This window comes from Engystomops pustulosus, chromosome 2 (genome assembly GCF_040894005.1).
Source record: "Engystomops pustulosus chromosome 2, aEngPut4.maternal, whole genome shotgun sequence".
Classification (NCBI taxonomy): domain Eukaryota; kingdom Metazoa; phylum Chordata; class Amphibia; order Anura; family Leptodactylidae; genus Engystomops; species Engystomops pustulosus.
Window position 1 is genome coordinate 12,571,153 of NC_092412.1, and position 27,991 is coordinate 12,599,143.

Below are 27,991 nucleotides of genomic sequence, written 5' to 3' on the forward strand. Positions count from 1 at the left end.
CCTGGGGATTTAGGGTCTGCGCCAAGATCCACTATCACGGCCAATCTCATAACATACAACACCCGACTGAAGTCCCAGTGCCTGCAGCCATGGTGGACATTTCTGTACTCAAGATGGATGGTCTGGACACCTAAACGGATTGATCCAATCACCCACAGCATCCTCCACGTTGTTGAAGCACATTCAGTCCACCAGGGCAACGTAGGCAGACTACTAGATCCTCCGCCGGACTGAAGAGGGGACTATGCAATGTCTACAACTGAATGTTTTACCTCAAGTGTACACATGAACATTAATGGTTTATATTGATAGAGCTGAGGTTCACCACTGGGAAGTGCTTTGCCCTCCAATAGTTTAAGGATCTGGTTACTGAGGCTGTACTAAAGTGGTGGACCTTAGACTGGATTATTCACAGATAAACACCATCCCCAACTTGGAGAATCCTGCTCAACTGGCCTCTGCACGTTAATAGCTTGAAAGGAATAAGGGGATATGAGCGTAAAAATATATGGAAAATTCAATTCTATTTGTCCCAAATGTTTTCACTTAAATATTTTTTATCTTTGTCTTCCCTTTCATCTTCTTTCACCTTTTTTTCATTCCCCACCACTCGCAGTCCTATCTCACATGGTGTCCTTGAAATTTAGATCATTGAACATTAGGGAGCTCAACACTCCTCAAACCCGAGGATTTTCTACGCACATCAAGGTGGAGCACTGACTGAACACTTTTCCTGCACTCTGGTTATATTATCCTTTGAGCAGACCACCCCATTTACACCACATGAGCCGGTGTCTATGTCATCTCCATCTCCTCCCCTGGATGTGACCTCTCCCTGCAATGTATAAGGGAAGAATAACCCACAAGATACATGAAAGGCTCTTACCCTCCTCTGTCACTGATGAGGGGATTTCCTCTCCGCTCCTCCTTCCACCACAACTTTCCTGGAAAGATCCAACATGAAGGACCTGAGAAAACAAGGAAATGTCTCCAGAGATTCTCTTATATCCAAGTGATGGACAGAAACCTCCAGAACCAGGAACTAAGGGGAATAATCTCCTGCACCGCAGCAACCAATGATATCATCCCATAGATCAGAGGTCACATTACCGCCTGTAAAAGCCTCATGTGTAATAAAATCCATAGGCTTTAACGTATATAGTGTATTTAATTACTTTTAATACACACTGAAAAGAATTGTGTTTTTATCGCATATATAGTTGGCCAGTCTTCGTGTTGCTGCAGTCCTATCACAGTCAGCTAGTGTTGGGCAGACATTCAGCTATATAAGATGCTCACTGACTCTCAGGAATTATTCTGTCAGGTCAAGGTGGGTGGTGCTACCAAAAACCACACCCCCTCTGCATCCGGTGCTTTAGGACTGTACACCCAGGAGGCCGGGGTTGTACCAGGAAAGTGCAGCCTCTACATCACCCGCACTCAGGGGAGATCAGCCAGGGACCAAGGACAAGTGCTGAACACTTCAGCGAGGAGTCACATTGAGGATGTTATACAAAATCCAGTTCACATTCTGCATTATTAACTTTCAGAGAAAACTAAGATCCATTAATTCCCTTCCTTACACTACTTCACCCTGTACGATCTCTTCCTTTGAGCCAGTCACAGGTGTCCGGGCTCCTTTCCTCTGCTCGCCCCACTACCTGCATCAGTGACCCCATCCCCTCACATCTGGTACAGTCTCTCTCCCCAGCAGTCACTTCTCATCTCACTACAATCTTCAATCTCTCTCTTCTGGAGTCTATACCTCTTCCTTCAAGCATGCGGTTGTCACCCCATTACTAAAGAAATCTTACCTGGACCCATCCAGTGCTACTGACCAGTCTACAATCTCTCTTTCATCTCCAAACTCCTGGAACGCCACTCAACTAGGGCCGCTATCTCTCAGCGAACCCCCCCCCCCCCTTGACCCCCTACAATCTGGTTTCCACTCTATGCACCGTACTGAAACTGCTCTTACTAAAGTCTCCAATGATCTCCTCGCTGCAAAATCCAAAGGTGACTATTCTCTCCTCATTCTCCTGGATCTATCGGCAGCGTTCGATACTGTGGACCACCAGCTCCTCCTCAGGGGCTTCACTCCATTGGCCTGAAGGACCCTGCACTCTCTTGGTTTTCTTCCTATCTCTCTGACCGCACTTTCAGCGTCTCCTTTTTTGGATCTTTCTCTTCTCATCTTCCTCTTACTGTCGGGGTTCCTCAGGGCAGATTTGGTTTCCAGTATCATCTTTATGCTGATAATACCCAGCTATATACTTCTGCATGTAACATCACCCCTGCCTTACTCCAGAACACTAGTGACTGTCTCTCTGCTGTCTCTAAACTCATGTCCACACTTTACCTAAAATCAAGTCTAAGACCACACTTTGTGTCTTTTCACCATCTACTAACTGACCCAACCCTGATATCTCCATTTCCTTCAGGGGTATAACCATAACTCCTCGGCAGCAGTTCGCTGTCTTGGGGTTGTGCTGGACACTGACCTCTCCATTGCACCGCACATTTCATCACTTATACTCTTGCCACCTGTATCTCAGAAACATCTTTAGAATCTGTCTGCCCATTTCTTACAATCGAAACGTCTAAAATGGTAATTTACTGGTTATCACGCCAATTTACTCGACTAGACTACTGTAACTCCCTACTAATCGGTCTTCCACTCACTTAACTCTCTCCTCTTCAATCTATTCTTAATGCAGCAGCCTGGCTCGTCTTTCAGACTAAACGCTACACGGATTCCTCCAGTCTGTGCCAATCACTGCACTGGCTGCCTGTCTCCTTCCACAGACAGTTTAAAATAATAACCCTCATCCACAAAGCTCTGCACAATGCTATACCTTTCTACCTCTCTTCTCTCATCTCCGTCTATCGCCCTTTCCGTGCTCTTCGATCTGCCAGTGACATTAGATTCATTTCTACCTTAATTCAAAACTCTCAGGCACATCTCCAGGACTTCTCCAGAGCTGCACCAATTCTTTGGAACACTTTACCCCAGATACTCAGACTAATAATCACCCTCCAAAATGTGCTTATAAAATCCACCTCTTTAGGCAGATCTATCACACTTACTAACTGCATGAAACTTGATCTCTCTTTCAATAACCCATCCTATGTCCTCCTCCCGTCTGTTATCCGGCAAACACGAGATACCAAGCTCCAGGCTTCACTGCAGTCCCACTGACCATGGTCTCAGTATGTAAGATGGCGGCTGGTGACTGGTTCCATTTCTTTATAAAGGATGGCTGGACCATTATACAAGCTCTTATACCTCTTGTGTCCTCCCTTCATCCTCATAGACTGTAAGCTCTTGTGTCACCCCCTCCATCCTCATAGACTGTAAGCTCTTGTGTCACCCCTCATCCCCATAGACTGTAAGGTTTTGAGACATGTCCTATCTTTCTCCGGCTACGGAATGGTAGAAAAATAACGGTAGGTCATCTATTGAGGATTTACAGGAACCTCAGCTCCATCTACCTGATGATCCAGTGGGGCGTTCTCTTCTGGTTCCTCTTTAACAACATGGAAATATTGAGGACTGGGACATCTCTCTGGTTCCTGTGTAATATCCCGGGAATCTCCAGGACTGGGACATCTCTCTGGTTCCTGTGTAATATCCCGGGAATCTCCAGGACTGGGACATCTCTCTGGTTCCTCTTTGATATCTGGGGAATCTCCAGGACTGGGACATCTCTCTGGTTCCTGTGTAATATCCCGGGAATCTCCAGGACTGGGACATCTCTTTGGTTCCTGTGTAATATCCCGGGAATCTCCAGGACTGGGACATCTCTCTGGTTCCTGTGTAATATCCCGGGAATCTCCAGGACTGGGACATCTCTCTGGTTCCTCTTTGATATCTGGGGAATCTCCAGGACTGGGACATCTCTCTGGTTCCTGTGTAATATCCCGGGAATCTCCAGGACTGGGACATCTCTCTGGTTCCTCCTTATAATCTCGGGAATCTCCAGGACTGGGACATCTCTTTGGTTCCTGTGTAATATCCCGGGAATCTCCAGGACTGGGACATCTCTCTGGTTCCTGTGTAATATCTCGGGAATCTCCAGGACTGGGACATCTCTCTGGTGGATTTCTCTGACTGGATCCATCTATAGGAAATATACACAGTGACTGATACATTGTCTATATGTGATGATGAGATGATGGAGGAGGTGACCTCACACCTGCTCTGTCCTCTATAATCAGGAAGGTCTCCTCTTACCTGGTGATGTGAGGGGCTGGTGGTCCTCCATCATGATGTCCTTGTACTGGTCCTTGTGTCCTTCTATATACTCCCACTCCTCCATGGAGAAATAGACAGCGACGTCCTGACACCTTATAGGAACCTGACACCCACAATGACACAGTCATCACCCAGACCCCTCCCTTGTGTTATTGTACAATGTCCCAGCATTCCCGGCAGCGCTCACCTCTCCGCTCAGCAGCTCAGTGATCCTGGAGGTAAGTTCTAGGATCTTCTGCTCATGTATCAGTGAATGAGGTGGAGGCTCGGTGATGGGGCTCTGGGTCCATCCTCCTGACACACGGGGGGTCACACACTCACCAGACGACTTCTTCACTACTGTGTAATCCTGTGTATGGGGAGACACTGATCACTACATAGATCCTAAGAATCCTTCACCTCTCCAGTCATTTCCCGCTGTTATTCCTAGAGATAAGAGCCGTGTCCTGGGAGACTCTCACCTCTCCGGTTATCAAGGAGATCATCTCCAGGGTGAGCTCCAGGATCCTGGCCGCCATCTGCTCTCTGTCCTTCTCCCGGATCCCTGGTGGATCATTGATGGAAAGGATCATCTATAGGAGAAACCTCTGGGAGTCCTGTATCTATAGAACCTGAGGAAACATGAGAAGAACTAAGAGCAAACTCTATATGAAGCAATTGTGTCCATGACATGTGTGATGTGACAGATGGGGATTCTCCAGACACTGGAGGGGAGGTCACTGGACTGAGGGAGGAGGGATGGCGCTGGACTGTGCCGCTCCTCACTAATAGCAGATATTGCCCCATGTGTACAATGTGTGAGCTCCTGGAGCATGCTGGGAGTTGTAGTCCCTCCATATAGTGTGTGTGCTCCTGGAGCATGCTGGGAGTTGTAGTTCCTCCATATAGTGTGTGTGCTCCTGGAGCATGCTGGGAGTTGTAGTCCCTTCATATAGTGTGTGTGCTCCTGGAGCATGCTGGTTGTTGTAGTCCCTCCATATAGTATGTGTGCTCCTGGAGCATGCTGGGAGTTGTAGTCCCTCCATATATTGTGTGTGTGCTCCTGGAGCATGCTGGGAGTTGTAGTTCCTCCATATAGTGTGTGTGCTCCTGGAGCATGCTGGGAGTTGTAGTCCCTCCATATAGTGTGTGTGCTCCTGGAGCATGCTGGGAGTTGTAGTCCCTCCATATAGTGTGTGCACTCCTGGAGCATGCTGGGAGTTGTAAACCCTCCATATAGTATGTGTGCTCCTGGAGCATGCTGGGAGTTGTAGTCTCTCCATATAGTGTGTGTGCTCCTGGAGCATGCTGGGAGTTGTAGTCCCTCCTCTGGTCACTTACCTCTTCTCTCCTCAGTGCAGGACACTCTCTACCTCACACACGTCTCCTGCTCACTATCCACTAGTCATGTGACCCCCGAAGTGTGATGTCACCGAAGGGGCTGGTGTTCATATGTACAGAGGAGACGAGGTGGAAGAAGGACCTGTGATGATGTAGTAGATCATGTGACCGGTGTGGGAGGGGCACTGGTTACTATGGGGATATGTATGAAGCCTGAGATTTACAGTAAGTGACTGTGCTGTAGGACATGGCAGGGTCTGCGCCTCTCACACTGATGTCCATGGACAGTGAGGGACAGGCCGCCAGCCGGATAGGACAGGGAGCTGCTCTATTACATTTCTCTGTAGTCACAGAGCGGGGAGAGAGCGCAGAGAAGACACCGCATAAAGGTCAATGTATCAGCATTGTATCATTTCCTTGAGGTTGTGTTCACATGTTCAGTTTTTCAGACGCAGCTTTTCAATGTCCAAACCAGGAGTGGAGTAAAAATAAAGAGACGGAGCAGCTTCACCGAGACGCAGGAGGAGGAGCCTATTACCCAGCACCGGTCTTTATAGGAAGGTTTCCATGAGGTCGGCCCGTGTAACTTATATATAGTGATAAGTTCACCGAGACGCAGGAGGAGGAGCCTATTACCCAGCACTGGTCTTTATAGGAAGGTTTCCATGAGGTCGGCCCGTGTAACTTATATATAGTGATAAGAAGTTCACCGAGACGCAGGAGGAGGAGCCTATTACCCAGCACCGGTCTTTATAGGAAGGTTTCCATGAGGTCGGCCCGTGTAACTTATATATAGTGATAAGTTCACCGAGACGCAGGAGGAGGAGCCTATTACCCAGCACCGGTCTTTATAGGAAGGTTTCCATGAGGTCGGCCCGTGTAACTTATATATAGTGATAAGTTCACCGAGACGCAGGAGGAGGAGCCTATTACCCAGCACCGGTCTTTATAGGAAGGTTTCCATGAGGTCGGCCTGTGTAATTTATATATAGTGATAAGTTCACCGAGACGCAGGAGGAGGAGCCTATTACCCAGCACCGGTCTTTATAGGAAGGTTTCCATGAGGTCGGCCCGTGTAACTTATATATAGTGATAAGTTCACCGAGACGCAGGAGGAGGAGCCTATTACCCAGCACTGGTCTTTATAGGAAGGTTTCCATGAGGTCGGCCCGTGTAACTTATATATAGTGATAAGTTCACCGAGACGCAGGAGGAGGAGCCTATTACCCAGCACCGGTCTTTATAGGAAGGTTTCCATGAGGTCGGCCTGTGTAACTTATATATAGTGATAAGTTCACCGAGACGCAGGAGGAGGAGCCTATTACCCAGCACCGGTCTTTATAGGAAGGTTTCCATGAGGTCGGCCCGTGTAACTTATATATAGTGATAAGAAGTTCACCGAGACGCAGGAGGAGGAGCCTATTACCCAGCACCGGTCTTTATAGGAAGGTTTCCATGAGGTCGGCCCGTGTAACTTATATATAGTGATAAGAAGTTCACCGAGATGCAGGAGGAGGAGCCTATTACCCAGCACCGGTCTTTATAGGAAGGTTTCCATGAGGTCGGCCCGTGTAACTTATATATAGTGATAAGTTCACCGAGACGCAGGAGGAGGAGCCTATTACCCAGCACTGGTCTTTATAGGAAGGTTTCCATGAGGTCGGCCCGTGTAACTTATATATAGTGATAAGTTCACCGAGACGCAGGAGGAGGAGCCTATTACCCAGCACCGGTCTTTATAGGAAGGTTTCCATGAGGTCGGCCCGTGTAACTTATATATAGTGATAAGTTCACCGAGACGCAGGAGGAGGAGCCTATTACCCAGCACCGGTCTTTATAGGAAGGTTTCCATGAGGTCGGCCCGTGTAACTTATATATAGTGATAAGTTCACCGAGACGCAGGAGGAGGAGCCTATTACCCAGCACTGGTCTTTATAGGAAGGTTTCCATGAGGTCGGCCCGTGTAACTTATATATAGTGATAAGTTCACCGAGACGCAGGAGGAGGAGCCTATTACCCAGCACCGGTCTTTATAGGAAGGTTTCCATGAGGTCGGCCCGTGTAACTTATATATAGTGATAAGTTCACCGAGACGCAGGAGGAGGAGCCTATTACCCAGCACCGGTCTTTATAGGAAGGTTTCCATGAGGTCGGCCTGTGTAACTTATATATAGTGATAAGTTCACCGAGACGCAGGAGGAGGAGCCTATTACCCAGCACCGGTCTTTATAGGAAGGTTTCCATGAGGTCGGCCCGTGTAACTTATATATAGTGATAAGAAGTTCACCGAGACGCAGGAGGAGGAGCCTATTACCCAGCACCGGTCTTTATAGGAAGGTTTCCATGAGGTCGGCCCGTGTAACTTATATATAGTGATAAGAAGTTCACCGAGACGCAGGAGGAGGAGCCTATTACCCAGCACCGGTCTTTATAGGAAGGTTTCCATGAGGTCGGCCCGTGTAACTTATATATAGTGATAAGAAGTTCACCGAGATTCAGGTTTGATGGGTTTGTCCAGATATCCTGAAGAACGTGGGTGTGGTTCCCGGACTTCAGCACAAACCTGAACCCGGTTGAAGTCAATTTTTTCAGAATTTGTCAATTTGAAGTTAGATTTCAGGTAATGTGGTATTTCACGCTTCACCAACCTCTTCAGATGCTGGCACAGCCTTGTCACATGGGATCCATGTTTACTTTATCCTAACCCAACCTTTCTTTTTTTACCGTTTCCAATCACTTTTTATTCAAACTTTTATTGGACACAAAATGGAGAAAAAGTGGCGAATCAGATGTTTAGGCGCAATTTCCCATTAGAGGGTTCATTTTCAGGAATAATTTTGGCTTCTATATTTTAATAGAGAAAATATAAATAAATATATATATATTAAAAAACTTTTTAACATTATTTCATCTCCCCTAGGGTGCTTGGACCCTAGGGGATGTGATCACTTATAAAATACAGGCAGTCCCCGGGTTACATACAAGATAGGTTCTGTAGGTTTGTTCTTAAGTTGAATTTGTATGTAAGTCAGAACTGTATATTTTATAATGATAGCTCCAGACAAAAATTTTTTGATCTCCGGGACAATTGGATTTAAAAATTGTTGGATTTTCATAAGAATCGGGATTAACAATAAAGCTTCATTACAGACACCTGTGATAACTGTTACAGCTGATTATTGTAGCCTAGGGATAAAGTACAGTCATTTAGCAACATCCAGAGGTCCTTTTGTAACTAGGGGTAGTCTGTAAGTCAGGTGTTCTTAAGTAGGGGACCGCCTGTATACTGCAATACAACTGTATATTGTAGATATACTGCTTCTATATTACAGTCTTTCACAGACTACATTCACATTGATGTATGCCTACCTGGCTGTAGCCCGGGCAAGCCTACGGCATCGCCCTGGAGAGGAGGGTTGAGCGCTGCTCCCCTCTCCATAGGGACGTCAACCATAAACATAGGAAAAGATTCAGCATGGTCTGTCCTTTGTCCGTGCACGGTATGGTGCCACGCTTGTATGGCCACTGTACCACTGCTGGGTGCTATAGGTGGCTATGGGGATGTATTTGCAGCCAGACATAAATCCTCACAATACCTGTGTGACAGGAGCCTAATACAGACATACAAATAACAGCTATGGGAGCCTCAAATAGGCCATGTGCCATGTTGCTGATATCACTGCAATGAAATAGCAGAAGAGGCAAAACGCACCTAACAGATTAACTACCATCAGCTTGAGCACTGACCATGGTAGTTCCTAGCAGTTGTCGCCTCTGTCAGTGCACCCTCTACATATTCCACATCACGTCCACCCAACATATATTTACAATGGGTGGTCGCGAAGGTCTTGAACGTGAGGATGCCTGCGTTGGCTATAGATATCAAGAACCTCTTGTTGGTGATGAGACCGGCAACATCAGTTAATACGCACACTGACAGCACACTAGCCGCAGGGAAGGACAGCACCTGCAAGAGATTGAGGGCAAGTTTTGGACACATTTTCCATTTGCCCACCCAGAAATTGAATGGGGAGAACCCATTCTTCAGTACCAGGAGAAGTGTGGACAGATAATCTTCCACCATTTAAGTCACAGTCTTCCTCCTGGTATTATGTACCTTATCCGATGGTAGTAGCCACATTGTGAATGTGCGCAGTCTGACCTGACCTCCTCTTCTTCTTCCCGTGCCATCATTACATCCTCCGTCATGGCCACAAGAGCTTTTTCAAGCTGGTCAGAGATGGGGATTTTAGCACTAACAATGGTGTCATCCGCACTGACCATATTGATGGCTGTGGTAATATATATGTGGTAATAGAAATTGTATCATCTTTTACTGTTGTAGTCTCCTTCCTCTTACAATTATAAGACCTGTCATTGAAACCTCCTCCACATGTCTTCACCAAAGGAGTTCAAAAGACTCAATGTAGAGTTAATTATATGAGCGGTGGGACCTTTACACACCTTCTAGACCAGTACATCCTGAAAATAGGATCAAAAGCAAGACTCTTTAGTATGCAGGGGGAGGTTATGCCATTTTCAGAAATACTGGGTAACAGGATAAGGGCGGGGTTAAGCAAAATCGACAGAGCATACGTTATCAGGCTATGCAAATGGCGGGTCTGTCATTTATGGATCAATATCTGTACAGACTGTGCACATTTCATCTGCCCATTTCTACAGATGGATAATTCTTCTACCTCAAGAGTAAGACTTCGGTATTCGTTTTTAACATTTTTATTTTGCAGCTGTTTAAATTTGTATTTTATGTATATTTCTTTGTAACCATGTCTCCTATTTTTCTTTATCTGACAGTGTTATGTTTTGCACCGCACATTAATGTAGTTGTGCCCTGTGATTTGACCTGGAGATAGTGGGTTTGTCACAGTGGCACATTAGAAGCAGGGCAGCAATGTACTGATGTCTCTTTTGGCGGCCCACTTGTTGGTGGTGAACTGCTGTGCTCTTTCGCCCAGACAGATGAGTTTCAGCATTGCCTACTGCTGTTTCCATATGGCTTTGCTAAAACCGATGGTGGCACTGTACTGACTGATTGAGGAAGCAGGAGAGGAGTAAGCGGAGGAGGAGGAAAGGAGTGGTGTCTGGCGATCCTAGAGGTACAATGTGAGCCAAAGCGCTTCCTGCCTCTGGACCAGCCGTGCTAAATTAACCCAGTGGGCAGTTAAAGAGGTGTAATGTCCCTGTCCATGTTATAGTCATCCATGTGTCAGTTGTGAGATGCACCTCTGACAGTCAGAAGTGCACATCTGATTTTGACCACAACCTATTAAAGTTGTCCGTCTACAAAAGCCTGAATGGGTACATTTCAAAGGCCAGTAATTTGGATATTCTCCTATCCAGGACCAGATCTCTGAAGTGAGATGGCCCAAACGCCCTCTTTCTCTTGTTTATTTGTTGGTGTTTCAAGTGTGGGAACGCTAAATACCTGGACTCTGAGTAAGGGCTCAATGATTTCTCAGTAAAACCATTTTAGCTTATGGACATATTGATTTTCTCTTCCACCTGACATTTTTGTGTTCACTGACACCATTGGATCAATGGAAAAAACTGAAGTGTGAAAGGCCCATTGAAAAGAATTGGTCAGTAAAGCATCAGTGAAAAATCCCTAAAGCCAGGAAGAAAAAAACAGTCTGTATGTGTCCATAAGCCGCAATGGCTTCAGTGAGAAAACACTGATGTGAAAAAACCGCCAGTGTGAAAGAGCCCTAAGGCATTTGGTTTGGGTTTGACTCACCTGCATTTTGTACATTAATAATAAGTTGGCAGTATTGTACATTTGTAGATTAGGAAGTACAGATCAGCAAAGTCCACCACTTTTAAGTAGTAAAAATATTTGTTTCTTTATTTCGTTCTTCTGTTACAAAACATACGACCAAACACAGGACATAGGGATCCACCAATCTTGCGCGTTTCGAGTCATTAAGACTCTTAATCATAGATTTTTTGACCCCCCCCCCCCATAAAATGTCCCCAGCATCGGTTCCACCACAAAATGTCCCCAGAATTGCTCCCCCCAGAAGATGTGCCCAGCAGTACTCCCCTTCCCCCCATATGAAATAAAGAAAACAGTTACCTTCCACGCTCCTCTTTACCCCGCGGCTCCGCTTCTTCTATCCTCCGTGAGCGTTGATGTAAGCTGACAACTGGGAACGGAATCTAAGTGACACCCGGTTTTCACCAGAGCCTGGCGACCACCAGGTCGCTACACAGGCACAACTTTGCTTGTGGTGGTGGCCAAGGCGAAGTACAGAATCGTTGAGCAGAAATGTGGATGTGAACAGGCAGGAGATCAAGACAGGCAGAACGGGATCAGAGTCGGGGATGTAGCAGGAGGTCACAATGGGAATCATAAAGGCAGAATGGAAACACTTTCTCAGAGTCATAGAGCACAAAGATCTAGCAGGGGACAAAGGAAGGGGCCGTAAATTTACAAGTTGATAAGAAAGAATCGATTTCCTCTAACAGATTACTCAAGGACCTCTTTTACTTTCATAAATATCGGTGAAATCCACCACAGTAGCAGGAGGTGGTAGCTGTTGGGAAAAGCGTTCCAGGATGCCAGGTTTCAGGAGGGAGACATGGAAGGAGTTTGGGATGCGCCTGGTGGGAAGAAGACCAAGCTAATAGGCTACGGGGTTGATAAGCTTCAGCACCTCAAATGGACCTAGGAAACGAGGACTCTTCAACCAGACATATCTGGAGGACAGCCATACTTTATCTCCTAGAGAGAAGATCGGAGGAGGCCTGCATTTTTTGTCGACCAGAGTCTTGGTTCGATCCAGACATCTGAAGTAGGGAAAGATGAGTCTGCTCCCAGATGAACTTCAGATCCTGAACCAACTCTTCCACGGCAGGAACATTGGAAGGCACAGAGAGAGGAAGAGGTGGGTGTTCTCCATAGACAATGAAGAAAGGAGCGGAGTCGGCAGATTCAGAGTCCAAGGAATTGTAGGAAAATTCTGCCCATGGCAACAGGGCGGACCAGTCGCCCTGTCAGGTGGAGACAAAATGGCAGAGATAGCAGACCAGAGTCTGGTTAATTCTCTCCACTTGTCCGTTAGACTGTGGATGGTACGCAGAGGAGAAATCCAACTTAGACATCGCTATTAAAAATCGCTAAAAAACCTCGCCCGACCCTGGCGTTTTTTACACTGTTACATGCACGCTTTTTAACTCCACTTTGTGAGTATATACAATAAAATATCCTTCTTGAACCTTCGGATTCTGCACTATTTGTTCGTTTATCTTCTGACACAGGACTAAGAGTGCACCACTGACACGGAAGTGGTTCAGGGGTGCATTGGAATCCAGTGTTCGGGAGAACGAAGATAAGGCAGGAGAAACCTAGGAGATCCTCAAGTTCTAACTGAAGGGAAGGTGGTGAGATTACCTACTGAATGTGAATTGTGACTTAAAAGAGTTGAGCACTGACCTTTTTTATCTGTGTAAATTGGTTACTATAGTGGGAGAGTGCCGGTTCAGTAGCTCCTCTGTTTCTTCTTTTTTGTCCCTGTTCTTTTTCCGGAGGTCGAACTTTTTGCAATAAGAAATCTTCTGAAGCCTGGACACCTGCCATGTTAGGTAACACTAGCTATCTCCATTAGGCTAATTATGCTGAGGCTGGGGGTAAGTGAGGGATTTGAGTAGTATAAGGCCTCCCTCCCCCTGGTCATATTTATCACAGGAGGCAAAGGCAGACTTCAGCTTGGAGAAAGTTTCCTCAGCTGCTGGAGGCCAGATTTTAGGATTGCCGTTCATTGTTCAGCGCCACAATGGGAGACACGAGAGAGGGAAAATGAGGCATGAAGTGCGGGTAGTAATTAGTAGAGCCCAGGAATCTCTGAATAACATAAAGTCCTACTGGGCAAGGCCAATGAATTATCGCAGACAACTTTGTGGGATCCATCTGTAGACCTTTGCCAGAGATGATGTACCCGAGGAATGGAAGACTCTTCTGGTGGAACTGACACTTCTCGAGCTTGTCATATACGGCAGCATGGTGGCTTAGTGGTTAACAAAGAGTCTGCAAAGAGTTTGTATCTTCTCTCCGTATAAGCGTGGGTTTCCTCCAGGTCCTCCGGTTTCCTCCCACACTCCAAAACATATTATTAGGTTGACGAGGTTGTGAGCCCCATTGGGGACAGGGACTGATCTGGCAATCTGTGTGCAGCACTGCGTTATCTGTGTGCGCTATATATATAAAGAATTATTATTAGTATATAGGCGATTGGCCCTTAGGCACCTGAGAACTTGTCATACTTGGACCTGATAGGATACAAGGTCTGTGGAGAACACCAGGATATCGTCCAAGTAGTCCACAACACAGGTATAAAGCAAGTCTCTGAAAATATCATTAACAAACTCTTGAAATACGGCAGGTGCATTACAGAGAACAAGGGGCATGAATAAATACTCAAAGTGCCCATCATGGGGATTGAAGACGGTCTTCCATTCATCGCTGTCAGGCTTGCGGGATGTGGATCCGCTGGACCACTGCAGACGATGACTCAAGCCACTACCTGGGACCGGAGTCTAAGTGGTACCCGGTTTTCACCAGAGCCCGCCGCAAAGCGGGTTAGACAAGCTGCGGCGTGGTACCACCAGGTCGTTCCTCAGGCGTGACTTGCCTGCAGTGGCGGCCAAGGTTGAAGTACAGAAACAGCAGTCAAGCTCGGGGTCACAGTCCAGGCACAGGGTCAGGGCAGGCGGCAGAGATGCAACGTCAGAATCCAAACCGGGGTCAGCAACAGGAGGTCCAAGCAGAAGGGTACGGGAACACAGAACTACGACAGCAACACGGAGGAACACGGGAACATGGAGGTAGGCAACGCAGGAACACAGAGGGAGTTAGGCACGCAGGAGACACTAGAACGCAGGCAAATCGCAACAGAGCTTTCTCTAAGGCTGTGGGGCACAAAGATCCGGCAGGGCTTGCAGGAAGAGGCAGGCTTAAATAGATTTGGGCAATGTGGCCAGCGCCAATTAATGGCGCGCTGGCCCTTTAAATTTCCTAGAAGTGTTGCGCGCGCGCCCTGAGGCGCGGGACCGCGCGCACACGGAGCGAGGCCGGGACTCGGGAGCGGGGGAAGGTGAGATGCGCTGGCGCGGTGCCTGCGGGGAGCGAGAGGCACGGGTGAGCCCGCGACCCGCGATGTGGGTCGCGGGTCCACCCGTGACAGTACACCCCCCCCTTCGGCCTCCCTCTGTTCTTGGGTTGAAGAAATCTCTGCAGAAGATCACGGTCCAGAATATTGTCCTCCGGCTCCCAAGACCTCTCTTCTGGACCGAACCCCTTCCAGTCGACTAAGAAGAACCGCTTCCCCCTTACTGTCTTCATATCGAGGATGTCTTTTACCTCATAGGTGTTGGTGGAGTCAGCCACAGGGGTAGGAGGAGGTACTTGCCGGGAGAAGCGGTTCAGGATGACAGGTTTGAGCAGGGAGACATGGAAGGAGTTCGGGATGCGCATGGTGGGAGGAAGGCGCAACTTGTAGGATATAGGATTGATACGGGTCAGGACCTCGAAAGGACCCAAGAAACGAGGACCGAGCTTGTAACCAGGTATCTTCAGCCGGATGTACCTGGAAGATAACCAGACCTTGTCCCCAGGAGAGAAGACGGGAGGAGGTCTGCGTTTCTTGTCGGCCTGGATTTTAGTGCGAGCAGATGCCCGAAGTAGAGATAGACGAGTCTGTCTCCATACGGAGCTGAGGTCCTGCACCAATTCTTCCACCGCAGGAACATCCGAGGGAACTGAGAGAGGGAGTGGAGGGCGTGGAATTCTTCCATAGACAACAAAGAATGGAGCAGCACCAGCAGACTCAGAATCCAGAGAGTTGTAGGAGAACTCTGCCCAGGGCAACAAAGTGGACCAATCGTCCTGACGGGCAGAGACAAAATGACGCAGATAGCAGCCCAGACTCTGGTTGACTCTCTCCACTTGACCATTGGACTGAGGGTGGTAGGCTGAAGAAAAGTCCAACTTCACCTGCAATTGGCCGCAGAGTGAGCGCCAGAAGCGGGAGACAAATTGAACTCCACGATCAGAGACAATGTGCAGAGGAAGCCCATGTAGCCGGAATATATGTTGGAAGAAGAGACTGGCAAGACGTGGAGCAGACGGTAGACCTGGAAGAGGAACGAAATGAGACATCTTCGCAAAACCGGTCTGTTACCACCCAGATGACAGTATTGCCCGAAGAAGATGGAAGATCCGTGACAAAGTCCATAGCCACGTGAGACCACGGGCGACTGGGTATCGGCAACGGAAGCAAGAGACCAGCAGGTTTTAGACGAGAAGGCTTATTTCGAGCACAGGAGGTGTAGGATCCCACAAAGTCCCGAACATCTTTGACCAAGTCAGGTCACCAGTAGTAGCGGGAGATGAGGGCCACGGAGCGTTGCACCCCAGGGTGCCCAGCCAGGCGGGAAGAATGTCCCCAAAACAAAATCCTCTTCCGCAGAGCAGGTCGGACATACGTCTTGCCAGGGGGAAGCTGCCGAAGATCCACAGGAGCGGCTGCAACCAACTGTTCCGGAGAGATGATATACTGAGGAACCGGCTCTTCTCCAACAACATCTGAGGCACGGGACAGGGCATCTGCCTTGATATTCTTCTCTGCTGGCCGGAAGTGGATCATCAAATTGAAGCGGGAGAAGAATAGTGACCAACGGGCTTGTCTAGGATTAAGACGTTGGGCAGTCTGGAGGTACGAAAGGTTCTTATGATCCGTATAAACACAGACTGAATAGCGAGCACCCTCCAAAAGATAACGCCATTCTTCCAGGGCAAGTTTGATTGCCAAAAGTTCCTTGTCACCAATAGAGTAGTTCTTCTCTGCAGGAGAAAAAGTTTTAGAAAAGAAACCGCACGTAAGAGTTCGGCCCCTGGGTCCTTTCTGGGTAAGGACAGCCCCTGCACCGACAGAAGATGCGTCCACCTCCAAGATAAAAGGCTTCTCAGTATCAGGTCTAGAAAGGATCGGAGCTTTAGCAAAGGCGGACTTTAACTTTGCGAAGGCCTCTTCAGCCGCTGGAGGCCAAAGGCGTGGATTAGCGCCCTTCCTGGTGAGTGCCATGATGGGGGCAACAAGAGTAGAGAAATGAGGAATGAACTGACGGTAGTAGTTTGCGAAGCCCAGGAATCTCTGAATGGCGCGAAGACCCTCTGGACGAGGCCACTGAAGAACGGCAGACAGCTTGGTAGGATCCATCTGGAGACCCCTGTCGGAGATGATGTAACCAAGAAAAGGTAGACTCCGTTGATGGAAGAGACATTTCTCGAGCTTAGCGTAGAGACAATTGGCTCGAAGGCGGCCTAGGACTTGCTGTACGTGAGATTGATGAGTCTTGAGATCTGGAGAGAACACCAAGATGTCATCCAGGTAGACCACTACACTCGTATACAGAAGGTCCCTGAAGATGTCATTGACAAACTCTTGGAAGACAGCTGGAGCATTGCATAATCCAAAAGGCATCACAAGGTATTCGAAGTGACCATCTCGGGTGTTAAATGCTGTTTTCCATTTGTCGCCCTTGCGGATACGAATAAGGTTGTAGGCCCCGCGAAAATCCAACTTAGAGAAAATCTTGGAACCGCGCAGGCGATCAAACAGTTCAGTGATGAGTGGCAGAGGGTAGCCGTTTTTAACCGTGATCTTATTAAGTCCACGATAATCAATACAAGGACGCAAGGAGCCGTCCTTCTTAGTAACAAAGAAGAATCCTGCACCCGCAGGAGAGGAGGACTTCCGTATGAAACCTCTTTGCAAGTTCTCCTGGATATACTCTGACATAGCTGTGGTTTCAGGAACGGAAAGTGGATACACTTGACCTCTGGGAGGAGAAGTGCCCGGCAATAACTCAATAGGGCAATCTTTAGGGTCGATGCGGTGGCAAAGTCTCAGCCTGCTTTTTAGAGAAGACGTCAGAGAAGTCCTGGTAGCACGAGGGTAAACCCTCCAAAGGCTTCTTAGACAGAGAGGAGGCCAATACAGGTACAGGCAGGGAAGCTCCCATACAGCGGGACCGGCACTCAGGACCCCAATGAAGTATCTCCCCAGTCATCCAATTGAGAACTGGAGCATGGAGCTGCAGCCACGGAAGACCCAACAGGATAGAGGACGTGGAGCGAGGTAGCACGTAAAAGGACAGTCTCTCTTTTTTTTTTGTAAAAGTATTTATTTTTGCAATTTTTTGAAATTTTATGTCTGTATGTCTGTCACATATTTCCTTCCCCCCATTACAGGATTATTATACAACAGCCATGGTAACAGTCAGGTTCTTGCTGTGTTTCAAAACTACCTGAGGGATATTACACAGTAGATAACAGCAGGATAATGCAGCCAGACATCTTGATACAACACAAATAACTATTGACACATAGACAATCAGTCACACACACACACATACCAGCACGCTCAGTCTCCTTCATCATGGAGAGGAGTGTATATCACATGTGATTATAAGGCTGTATGGGGAGTCGCGCACCATCTGGACCAGATGCGGTCAAACTTCTGGGGACACTTCCTGTTGGTATACAGGGACCGGTAGTGGGGAATGACGCTGTTAATAAGTAGTATCCATCTTTTTAATGGAGGGGGCTCCTGGTCCTTCCAGGTCATCACCACCACTTTTCGGGCGTAGTATAATACAAACCTAAAGAAAATTTTGTCATAGTGGCCATTGACAACTTCATTTATGATGCCGAGGAGACACACAGAGGGAGACAGTAAGCGTGGGAATTCAAAGTGTAGATTTAGGAACTCCAGCACTCCGGACCAAAAGACATGAACCCTAGGGCAGGACCAGACACAATGCAGGAAGGATCCGACTTCAGCCTGACAGCGAAAGCAAAGATCATTGGGCATTGCTCCCATGCGGAATAATCTAGCAGGAGTGAAGTATACTCGATGGAGGAATTTAGATTGGATCAGGAAGTCCCTCGCACTCACTACAGATGTGAAGTAGGACAGTTTGACCTCCCTCCAGTCATCATCCGACAGGTCAGGGATATCCTCACTCCAGCGTTCACGGGCTCTATCAAACGGTCTGGACTTTTGCTCTTGTAGGAGAGCATAGCACTGAGTGAGTGGCTTAGGGAGGTCCGGGGTACTCATCAGAGTCTCTAGTTTGGAGAATTTCACTGTCAGGCTGAAGGAGCCTAATTGGGCTTTGAATGCATGTCGCAGTTGCGTGTAATGGAAACTGGCCGTATCGGGTACAGTATGTCTCTCCCTTATCTCGTTAAAGCTGAGTAATTCTGCTTCCGGGGATAAGAGCTGGCCTACAAATTTCACCCCCGCCGCCCCCCACATTGTCCAGCCTGGGAGGGAGAGAAAGTGAGAGAGCCACGGATTGAGCCACAATGGAGTCCTAGGCGAGAGAGGGGGAGAGCTGCTCGGTTCTACCAGGGATTGTGCCCTACGCCAGCACACCGCTACCGTACGTAGGGGAAGTGGGGTATCAGATGGGGACTTATACCTGTACAGCAGGTTTGTAAGGGCCTCGTAGGAACCCACCAGGGCACCAGCCGGTGCAGTAGCTGCATTACCCATGTCTATATCCACCACTGGGCATATACTAGCTGGGAAGCCAGGTAATAAAGATACAGATCCGGGGCAGCCAGTCCACCCCTAGACTTGGGAGCCTGAAGCAGCGCTAAACTGAATCGTGGGGCACTACTCTGCCAGTAGAAGGACCTGAGAATGCCATCTATGCGTTTAAATAGGCTCTTAGGAAGCAGTATAGGACAGGCATGGAAAAGGTATAGAAATTTTGGGAGAAAAATCATTTTAAATATGTTAATACGCCCGTACAAAGACAGGGGGAGAGTGGACCAGGCTTTTAGGCGCGATTCCGTTGCAGCAATCAAGGGTGTAATGTTTAACTCCGTATATGCCTGGACCCTGCGTGACACCTGGACTCCCAGATATTTAAAGGTGGACACCACCTGGACTGGGACGGGGAGGGAGTGTACCCCTACATCAGATAAGGGAAAAAGGGCCGATTTGTCCCAGTTAACCCGGAGACCTGAGAACCCCCCGTAGCGTTCTATCAGGGACAGGAGGGATTCCAGAGAGGGGCCCACATCCCCAAGATATACAAGGACAGTCTCTCTTTGTGTAACACTCCGACTTGCAAGGACAGAGGCTTGGTGCGGTACAAGACCGGGTCAGAGAGGATCTGGCCACTTACGGATGAGATGACCAACGGCTTCTCAAGGCGAACCACTGGGATGTGATGCCGGGAGACCAGAGCGGCATCCACGAAATTCCCTGCAGAGCTGGAGTCCAGGAATGCAGAGACTTGGATCTGGGGACTGGCGCCAACGCTGAGAAGCACCGGAATCAACAGACGCGGAGAAGCTTGGCAGACACCTAGGGACACTTCTCCCAAGAACCCTAGGTGCTGGCGTTTCCCGGACGCTGAGGACGGATAGGACAGGACCCGATGAAGTGCTCCGGACTAGCACAATAAAGACAAAGGTTACCCTGGCGCCTTCTGATGCGTTCCTGGGAGGAGAGTCTAGCTCTGTCCACCTCCATAGGCTCCTCTGCGGATGGTAAGACCTGAGGCTGGAGTGGTCTTTGGAAGACCGGGGCCAGGCAGGGAAGGCGTCGTGGATGGACTTGAGGTAGCTCGAAGCGTGATTCCTCCGCACGGTCTCTAAATCGTACGTCTATCCGAGTGGCCAAGGTGATGAGACCACTCAGAGTAGACGGAAGATCACGAGCGGCCAGAGCGTCCTTCACATGAGAGGCGAGACCCTTCTTGAAAGCGGCTGACAAGGCGGCGTCATTCCAGGCAAGTTCAGACGCCAAAGTACGGAACTGGATCTCATACTCTCCCACGGAGGAATTCCCCTGGCGCAAGTTCAATAAGGCAGACTCGGCGGAGGAGGCCCGAGCTGGTTCCTCAAACACGGCCCTAAATTCGGACACAAAGGCTGAGAGAGAGGCCGTAACCGGGTCGCTTCAGTCCCACAGGGGTGTAGCCCAGGCCAGGGCTTTCCCGGAGAGTAGGCTGATCAAAAACGCCACCTTAGATCGTTCCGAAAAAAACTGGGTCGGCATAAGTTCAATATGCAGGGAGCACTGAGTTAAAAAACTTCTGCACATCTTAGGATCTCCATCATATTTGCTGGGCATGGACAAGCGCATCCTGGGTTCAACAGCAGGGAGAGGAGTCGTAGAAGTCGCTTGAGCAGCTTCCTGAACCTGTTGCGGTTGTTGGTTGGCCAATAGTTGCTGCAACATGGCAGTGACCTGCTCCAGCTGATCACGCTGCGCAGCAATCTGCCGGGATTGGTGGATCACAATAGTAGCGAGGTCAGGCTTGCTAGGAGACGGAACCTCGGCGGGATCCATGGCCGGATCTTACTGTCAGGCTTGCGGGATGTGGATCCGCTGGACCACTGCAGACGATGACTCAAGCCACTACCTGGGACCGGAGTCTAAGTGGTACCCGGTTTTCAACAGAGCCCGCCGCAAAGCGGGTTAGACAAGCTGCGGCGTGGTAGCACCAGGTCGTTCCTCAGGCGTGACTTGTCTGCAGTGGCGGCCAAGGTTGAAGTACAGAAACAGCAGTCAAGCTCGGGGTCACAGTCCAGGCACAGGGTCAGGGCAGGCGGCAGAGATGCAACGTCAGAATCCAAACTGGGGTCAGCAACAGGAGGTCCAAGCAGAAGGGTACGGGAACACAGAACTACGACAGCAACACGGAGGGACACTGGAACACGGGAACACGGAGGTAGTCAGGCAACGCAGGAACACAGAGGGAGTCAGGCACGCAGGAGACACTAGAACGCAGGAAACACTGGAACGCAGGCAAATCGCAACAGAGCTTTCTCTAAGGCTGTGGGGCACAAAGATCCGGCAGGGCTTGCAGGAAGAGGCAGGCTTAAATAGATTTGGGCAATTTGGCCAGCGCCAATTAATGGCGCGCTGGCCCTTTAAATTTCCTAGAAGTGTCGCGCGGGCCCGCGTGCACACGGAGCGAGGCCGGGACTCGGGAGTGGGGGAAGGTGAGATGCGCTGGCGCGGGTCCACCCGTGACAATCGCCTTCACAGATGCGGATGAGATTATATGCCCCTGAAGGTCCAACTTGGTGAAAACCTTGGCACTACGTAGATGGACAAAGAGTTCCATAATCAGAGTTAGTGTGTAGGGTTTCTTCACCGTAACTTTATTACCGTAATAATCACTGCATGAGCGGAAAAAGCCATCCTCCTTGGCCACAAAGAAGAATCCAGCACCGGCAGGGTAGGAGGACTTGCATAAGAACCCTTTCTGTAGACTCTCTTTCACAAAATTATCAGTCAGGAGCAAGGAGGGGTAAGACAAGCTGCACTAGGCACACAGGAGGGCAGCCGTGACAACCAGCAGCCTAATGTCACCCGATCCGCTTACAGTGGAGGAACCCAAGGCCGCACAAGCCCGGGGATCCGCGGCACCGCAAAGTACCCAGTCGCTCCCAACAGAATGAAGAGCAGAAGCCGGGCGCACTGCGCCACAGGATACATCAGGGCTACAGCTCTCCCCAGGAGCACAGCCTTTCCTGTATGCAATTGCCACCTTGGGAGAGGCCATGCTGGGCCTGCAATCTCCAGCTGACCCCCAGAATACTTCCCAGGATATCCAGGGCGCAGTGAGTACCTGCATTAACACTGGCCTAGGACTTGGGGAGCACCCCCCCCCCATGCTCCAAGAACTTCAATCCCCGCATTGACGATCACCCACACCTCGGGACACCTGACCTCTCTTGCCCCCCCATGTGGGCCCAGATATACACATGCCAGAAGCTCCCACTCTCCAGCTCCAGCAACTGCACCATCATTTTCCCAGGGGTACAAACTCCCCACAGATCAGGACATCCCTACTTTCCTCCCTACCCACCAATTTGCCTCCCAGATTGCAATGTGCCTCCCAGATCCTAGCTGAATGCCAACAGTTACTGCTGATGTTACTTGTCTGGTGGATAGAGTAGATGACCTAGACCAGGCACAATCTTCTACTAACCTGGGTTTGGAAGTCATGCAAGACATGATTTAACAGCACCATTTGCAGCTACATGCGCTACAGCAGCATATGGACGATATAGAGAACAATAGTAGACACAACAATCTGCATATCAAAAGCCTGCTTGAATATATCCAACCCGCAGCCTTGTTCCCCACCATCACTGAAATTCTCAACGGGGTCCTGAGCAGGCCCCCTACCACACACATAGAAACCAATAGAGCTCACCGAGCCCTCCGCCCAGGATCCAAAGGGATGTGGTGTTCTGAATCCAATTCTACTCCCTTATAGAACATCTTGGCAAAACTGAAAAATCAAAAACAAATCTTCTACCAAGGAGCCTCTCTCAAGATCCTCCCGGATCCCGCCTGATTTACATTGGCACAACAGGCCGCTGTACGACCTCTAATGGACCTACAGAGAGAGCACAACTTTCCCTACAGATGGAGTTTCCCGTTTGCCCTGCATGTCTGTTCTGGGGAAAAAGATGTAACCCTCTGATCCCCAGATGACCTGAAGTTGTTCCTTCAATCCCTACACTTACCCCCAGTGTCTCTAGGCCATTGGCCCACATACCTCCCTCCTTAGCTCCTCCTCCACTGGCCTCATCTGCCAACCTCACTCCACTGGGCCCCCCCAGGAGGGGACCCTGCAAAAGCCAGATGTCCAACGCAAGAGGCTTCCCCCACCCACGGCCTGCTTCTCCGCCCTGAGTGGCCCTCACGACTCCAACCCTGCCGGGCATACTCTACAAAGTGACTTGCCCGTGAATGTGCACTTATCCGTGACTGTTAATTACCTTTCCCCTTAGGAAGCAACGCCCCAAACCTCAGTTATATGCTTGGGTGTCGGTACCGGCTCACTGATTCTACTGTTACACACCCCCAGTATGATAAGTGACCTCGGTCGACACCAGTTGTTGGACCGACTGCCCTGTTAGCTTCAGCTGTTTCTATCCTAGACGTTACTGGTTTATCTTATTACTTTGTGCTATTCTCTTCTGTTATCTTCCATCCCCTCTTCCATTCTCCCTGCCTATTTTAATACTCTTATATGGTTCTTGGTTCTTACTGCACTAAAAGGCACCCTATTGCTTCATTGCCATTGTAATGTATTTCAGTCTGTAGCTTAATAAAACCCTTTGAATGGAAAAAAAACAACTATGAAGTAATACTGACATAAATAGGACTAAGACTGTTATTGTAACTTAACTCCGGATGATGCTGGAACTGCAAACTATACTGTAACAGTACTTTTAAGATTTTGATCGCTAACACCCTCGATCCTTCAGGTGCCGAGGCTACAGACGCCCCTCTGAAGGTGGACGAGCTGCTCTCTGCCGCTAAATCCTTCAGACCCGGCACGACTCCGGGCATTGACAGTTTCCCGGCCGAGCTCTATGTAGCGATGGGGGACCTCATCTGCCCAGACCTGCTTGAGCTCTATGAGGAGATGGTGGTGGAGGGCAGGATGCCGCCGTCGCTGAGGCAAGGACTGATCACGGTCTTGTACAAGAACAAGAGAGAGAGGTGCGACCTAAAGAACTGGCGTCCCATCTCTCTGCTCAACGTGAACTACAAGATCCTAGCCAAGTGCTAGCCAACAGGCCAAGGGAGTCATTGGTAAGATCGTCCACCCGGACCAATCTTGCGGCGTCCCGGGGACAACCTGGCGTGGTGAGGGACACCCTGCAGTACGTCGGAAGCCGCCGCGTCTGTGCGGCCCTGGTCAGCCTGGACCAGGAGAAGGCCTTCGACCGTGTCTTGCACCGCTTCATGGGTCAGGTCCTGTGCAAGTTCGTGCTGGGTAAGATGCTCTGCTCTTTTGTTGACCTATCCACAGCTTGGTGCTGGTGAATGGCTGGAAGACTGACCCCTTCCCAGTGCTATCTGGGGTCAAACAAGCCTGTCCTTTCTCACCTCTTCTTTTTGTTTGCGTTATAGAGCTGTTTGCGGAGTCTATCCGGCAGAGATCAGAGGGATCACCGCACCGGGACCTGGACGTGACGATGTTAAGTGTTTGCTGTACATGGACAATGTAACAGTCTTCTGCTCCGTCAGTGACGGTGCTCGTCCAGACCTGCGAGGAGTTCGGACACGCTTCGGGGGGAAAAGTCAACTCAGAGAAGTCGGAGATGGACCCCCTGCTGTGAGCTGGCTCGCCACCCCCCCAGTTCCACACCTTCCTTGGGGAGAATCCCAGCAACAGCAATGTCTGGCTCCCACTGGAAAACATCTAGTTTGCAACCGTTTTGGACTTTTGCAGAGGATTGTGGGTTTTGCATATACTATGCAAATTGAAAAAACTAGGAAGTGGACTCCTTTCTTTTTTTTCCACTCTGTATTTCAATAAAGCTGTTAATGCTAAGTGTGAATCTTCCTTTATTATATATGTTGTGTTGTGGTCCGTGCTGTAACACAGCATACGCTGTATCTATGTGCAAATGTATGTTATTTTGACTTATGCTATTTCAATAAAACTATTAAGATTTTGATAGAACTTCAATCTTTAATGTGAGAGAATCTTTAAGATTATTATTGCAGGAGTTTTCTGTCCCTACCTAGGTTCCCTAAAAAGGGCAAGTGTTGGTATTTGAGAATTCATTGCCTGTTTGACTCTATGAAGCGCAGTAACCTCTCCCTAGCTCTGTCTTCTGTGTGTTATTGTGTTATGGCGTGTGGACATACAGCAGAATCACATGTCCCGCCAGGCTTATCACTTTTTCCTTGGACCCGATCCCGAAACACAAACAGCATCTGTTAGGCTATGGGGAAGCGGGGGGGGGGGGGGGGTCAATGGGTGCCAAAGCCACCAAGTCCAGTATGGACTCGGATTTGGTGGTTTGGGTTCTCTCATTACTAATCATATATGCTCATAGATTATAGGCTCCTATGAGCATGGACCTCATTCCTGTTCTTCTGTCTAACCATAACAATTGCATTATAATTTGCATTATAATTGTCTTATTTTATCTGTATATGTACCCAATGACGCTGTGGTATATGATGATGCTATATGCCTATTATATGTTGCGAACAGCAGAAGTTATGCGAAAGAACACAATATAATAAAATAGATAAAAACTGGTAATGTTCATGGTGTAAGAAATGTTACCATGACGTCTCCCCTGTGTGAGTTCTCAAGATGTTTAACAAGACTTGATTTACGAGTAAAACATTTCCCACAATCAGTACATGAAAATGGCTTCTCCCCTGTGTGAATCCTCTTGTGGTGATCAAGACTTGATTTCTTGCTGAAAAATTTCCCACATTCGATACATGAAAATGGCTTCTCCCCTGTGTGAGTTCTCTGGTGGTGAATAAAATGCGATTTCTGGGTAAAACATTTTCCACATTCAGTACACGAAAATGGCTTCTCCCCTGTGTGAATTCTCTTATGGTGAACAAGACTTGATTTCATACTGAAACATTTACCACATTCATTACATGAAAATGGCTTCTCTCCTGTGTGAGTTCTCTGATGTTGAGTAACATGTGATTTCTGATTAAAACATCTTCCACATTCGGAACATGGAAATGGTTTCACTCCATTGTGAGGTTTCTGGTGGCTAATAAGACTTAATTTCTGGGTATAATTTTTATCAAATATTGAACATGAAAAAATATTTTCCTCTCGGTGACTTGGAAGATGAATGAGAAGATTTGATTCTTGACTAAAACACTTCTCACTTTTCCAACATGAAAACTTCTCTCCATGATTTCCCTCCTCTGTGGAAAGATGTGACTGATTATCTTCTACTTCACCACAAGGAGATGAGGGGGGACGTCCATGGGAACCTCTTGTACTTTCATCTCCTGGAAAATATAGAGGCAAAAGTAACGCGACAAGTCAGTAACATACAGCCATCCATAGATAGAAAATGTATGTAATGTATATTAATTGCAAACCTAATCCAATGACATATAAGTCGATTTAAACCCTGGAGCTGAGCCTTAAAGTCCTAGAAGATGTGTAAATTAAGTGGGGGAGCCTCAGGCTTCCATTGAATCCTTGTCTGGTAAAACAGAGTTTTAAAGGAAACCTACCACCACGGATCTACCTATTAAGGCAGGTGGCCGGTTCCTCTAATGTAGAGTAGTATAGCCCTTTTTAGTGCTAATTCTTTTGCGGCCCAAAACTTTTATATATTTTAATTCCCCAAATATGCAAATTACCTAAAGAGGCCACTGGGACGTGGAATAGCTGGAGCTGAGGCTACACGGCGCTGCTACTCCACACCCCAGTATTAGGAAATATGCATATTGGGGGAATTAAACTTATAAAAGTTCTGGGCCACAAAATAATTAGCCCTAAAAAGGACTTTACTACTATACATTAGAGGAACCTGCCACCGGATCTACCTATTAAAGGAAACCTACCACTTGTAGTGGCAGGTTTCCGATGGCAATACCGGGTGAGCTGGTGCCGGAGCTTATTTTAGTTAGTGTTTTAAACCGCGGTTTAAAACACTTTTTAAACTTTATAGCCGGCGCAGGCAGGTACGCGCTCGGCGCTTACCGTGTGCGCGGCTACATAGGAAGTGAATGAGAGCCGCGCGCATGGTAAGCGCCGAGCGCGTACCTCCCTGCGCCGGCTATAAAGTTTAAAAAGTGTTTTAAACCGCGGTTTAAAACACTAACTAAAATAAGCTCCGGCACCAGCTCACCCTGACCTCACCCTGAGCTGGTGCCCGGTATTTCCATCAGAAACCTGCCACTACAAGTGGTAGGTTTCCTTTAAGGTGGTGGTAGGTTTCCTTTAACACCCACCGGTAACACCCGTGGTCGGTGCTGGCAAAGCTGGCAGAGGCATTTAAATCCTAACGGCGGCATGTTGGATTTGATCGCCACCACCTGTATGGTCATCAGGGGGCGGCAATCAGTTACTATGACTGCTTTGGGTCATACAAAGAGTGACTACATTGTCTATATGTGATGATGAGATGATGGAGGAGGTGACCTCACACCTGCTCTGTCCTCTATAATCAGGAAGGTCTCCTCTTACCTGGTGATGTGAGGGGCTGGTGGTCCTCCATCATGATGTCCTTGTACTGGTCCTTGTGTCCTTCTATATACTCCCACTCCTCCATGGAGAAATAGACAGTGACGTCCTGACACCTTATAGGAACCTGACACCCACAATGACACAGTCATCACCCAGACCCCTCCCTTGTGTTATTGTACAATGTCCCAGCATTCCCGGCAGCGCTCACCTCTCCGCTCAGCAGCTCAGTGATCCTGGAGGTAAGTTCTAGAATCTTCTGCTCATGTATCAGTGAATGAGGTGGAGGCTGGGTGATGGGGCTCTGGGTCCATCCTCCTGACACACGGGGGGTCACACACTCACCAGACGACTTCTTCACTACTGTGTAATCCT

At 48.5% G+C, this 27,991-nt stretch overlaps 2 protein-coding genes across 2 annotated transcripts; both read right to left on the bottom strand.

The window, feature by feature from the left end:
• Nucleotides 1-779: 779 nt before the first annotated feature.
• On the bottom strand, nucleotides 780-27,989 carry LOC140119869 (uncharacterized). The gene is made up of 3 exons (XM_072139298.1): nucleotides 27,828-27,989; nucleotides 3,493-4,358; nucleotides 780-968 (listed from the first exon to the last, which is right to left on the bottom strand). Exons 2-3 carry the CDS (start codon nucleotides 4,150-4,152, stop codon nucleotides 801-803), a joined length of 828 nt encoding a protein of 275 aa, XP_071995399.1. The 5' UTR covers nucleotides 4,153-4,358; nucleotides 27,828-27,989; the 3' UTR covers nucleotides 780-800.
• LOC140116902 (uncharacterized) lies at nucleotides 21,136-27,520 on the bottom strand. Its single transcript, XM_072133331.1, has 2 exons — nucleotides 27,502-27,520; nucleotides 21,136-26,430 (listed from the first exon to the last, which is right to left on the bottom strand). The coding sequence occupies exons 1-2, from the start codon at nucleotides 27,518-27,520 to the stop codon at nucleotides 25,709-25,711; spliced, it is 741 nt and encodes a 246-aa protein (XP_071989432.1). The 3' UTR covers nucleotides 21,136-25,708.
• Nucleotides 27,990-27,991: the final 2 nt, after the last annotated feature.

What these genes read in the sequence shown, in the direction of transcription:
- LOC140119869 (XM_072139298.1), bottom strand. Translation starts at nt 4,152, where the DNA reads ATGTATCAGTCACTGTGTATATTTCCTATAGATGGATCCAGTCAGAGA. An exon ending in ACGCCCCACTGGATCATCAG is followed by an intron (nt 969 to 3,492) that starts GTAGATGGAGCT and finishes TTGTTTTCTCAG; the next exon opens with GTCCTTCATGTTGGATCTTT.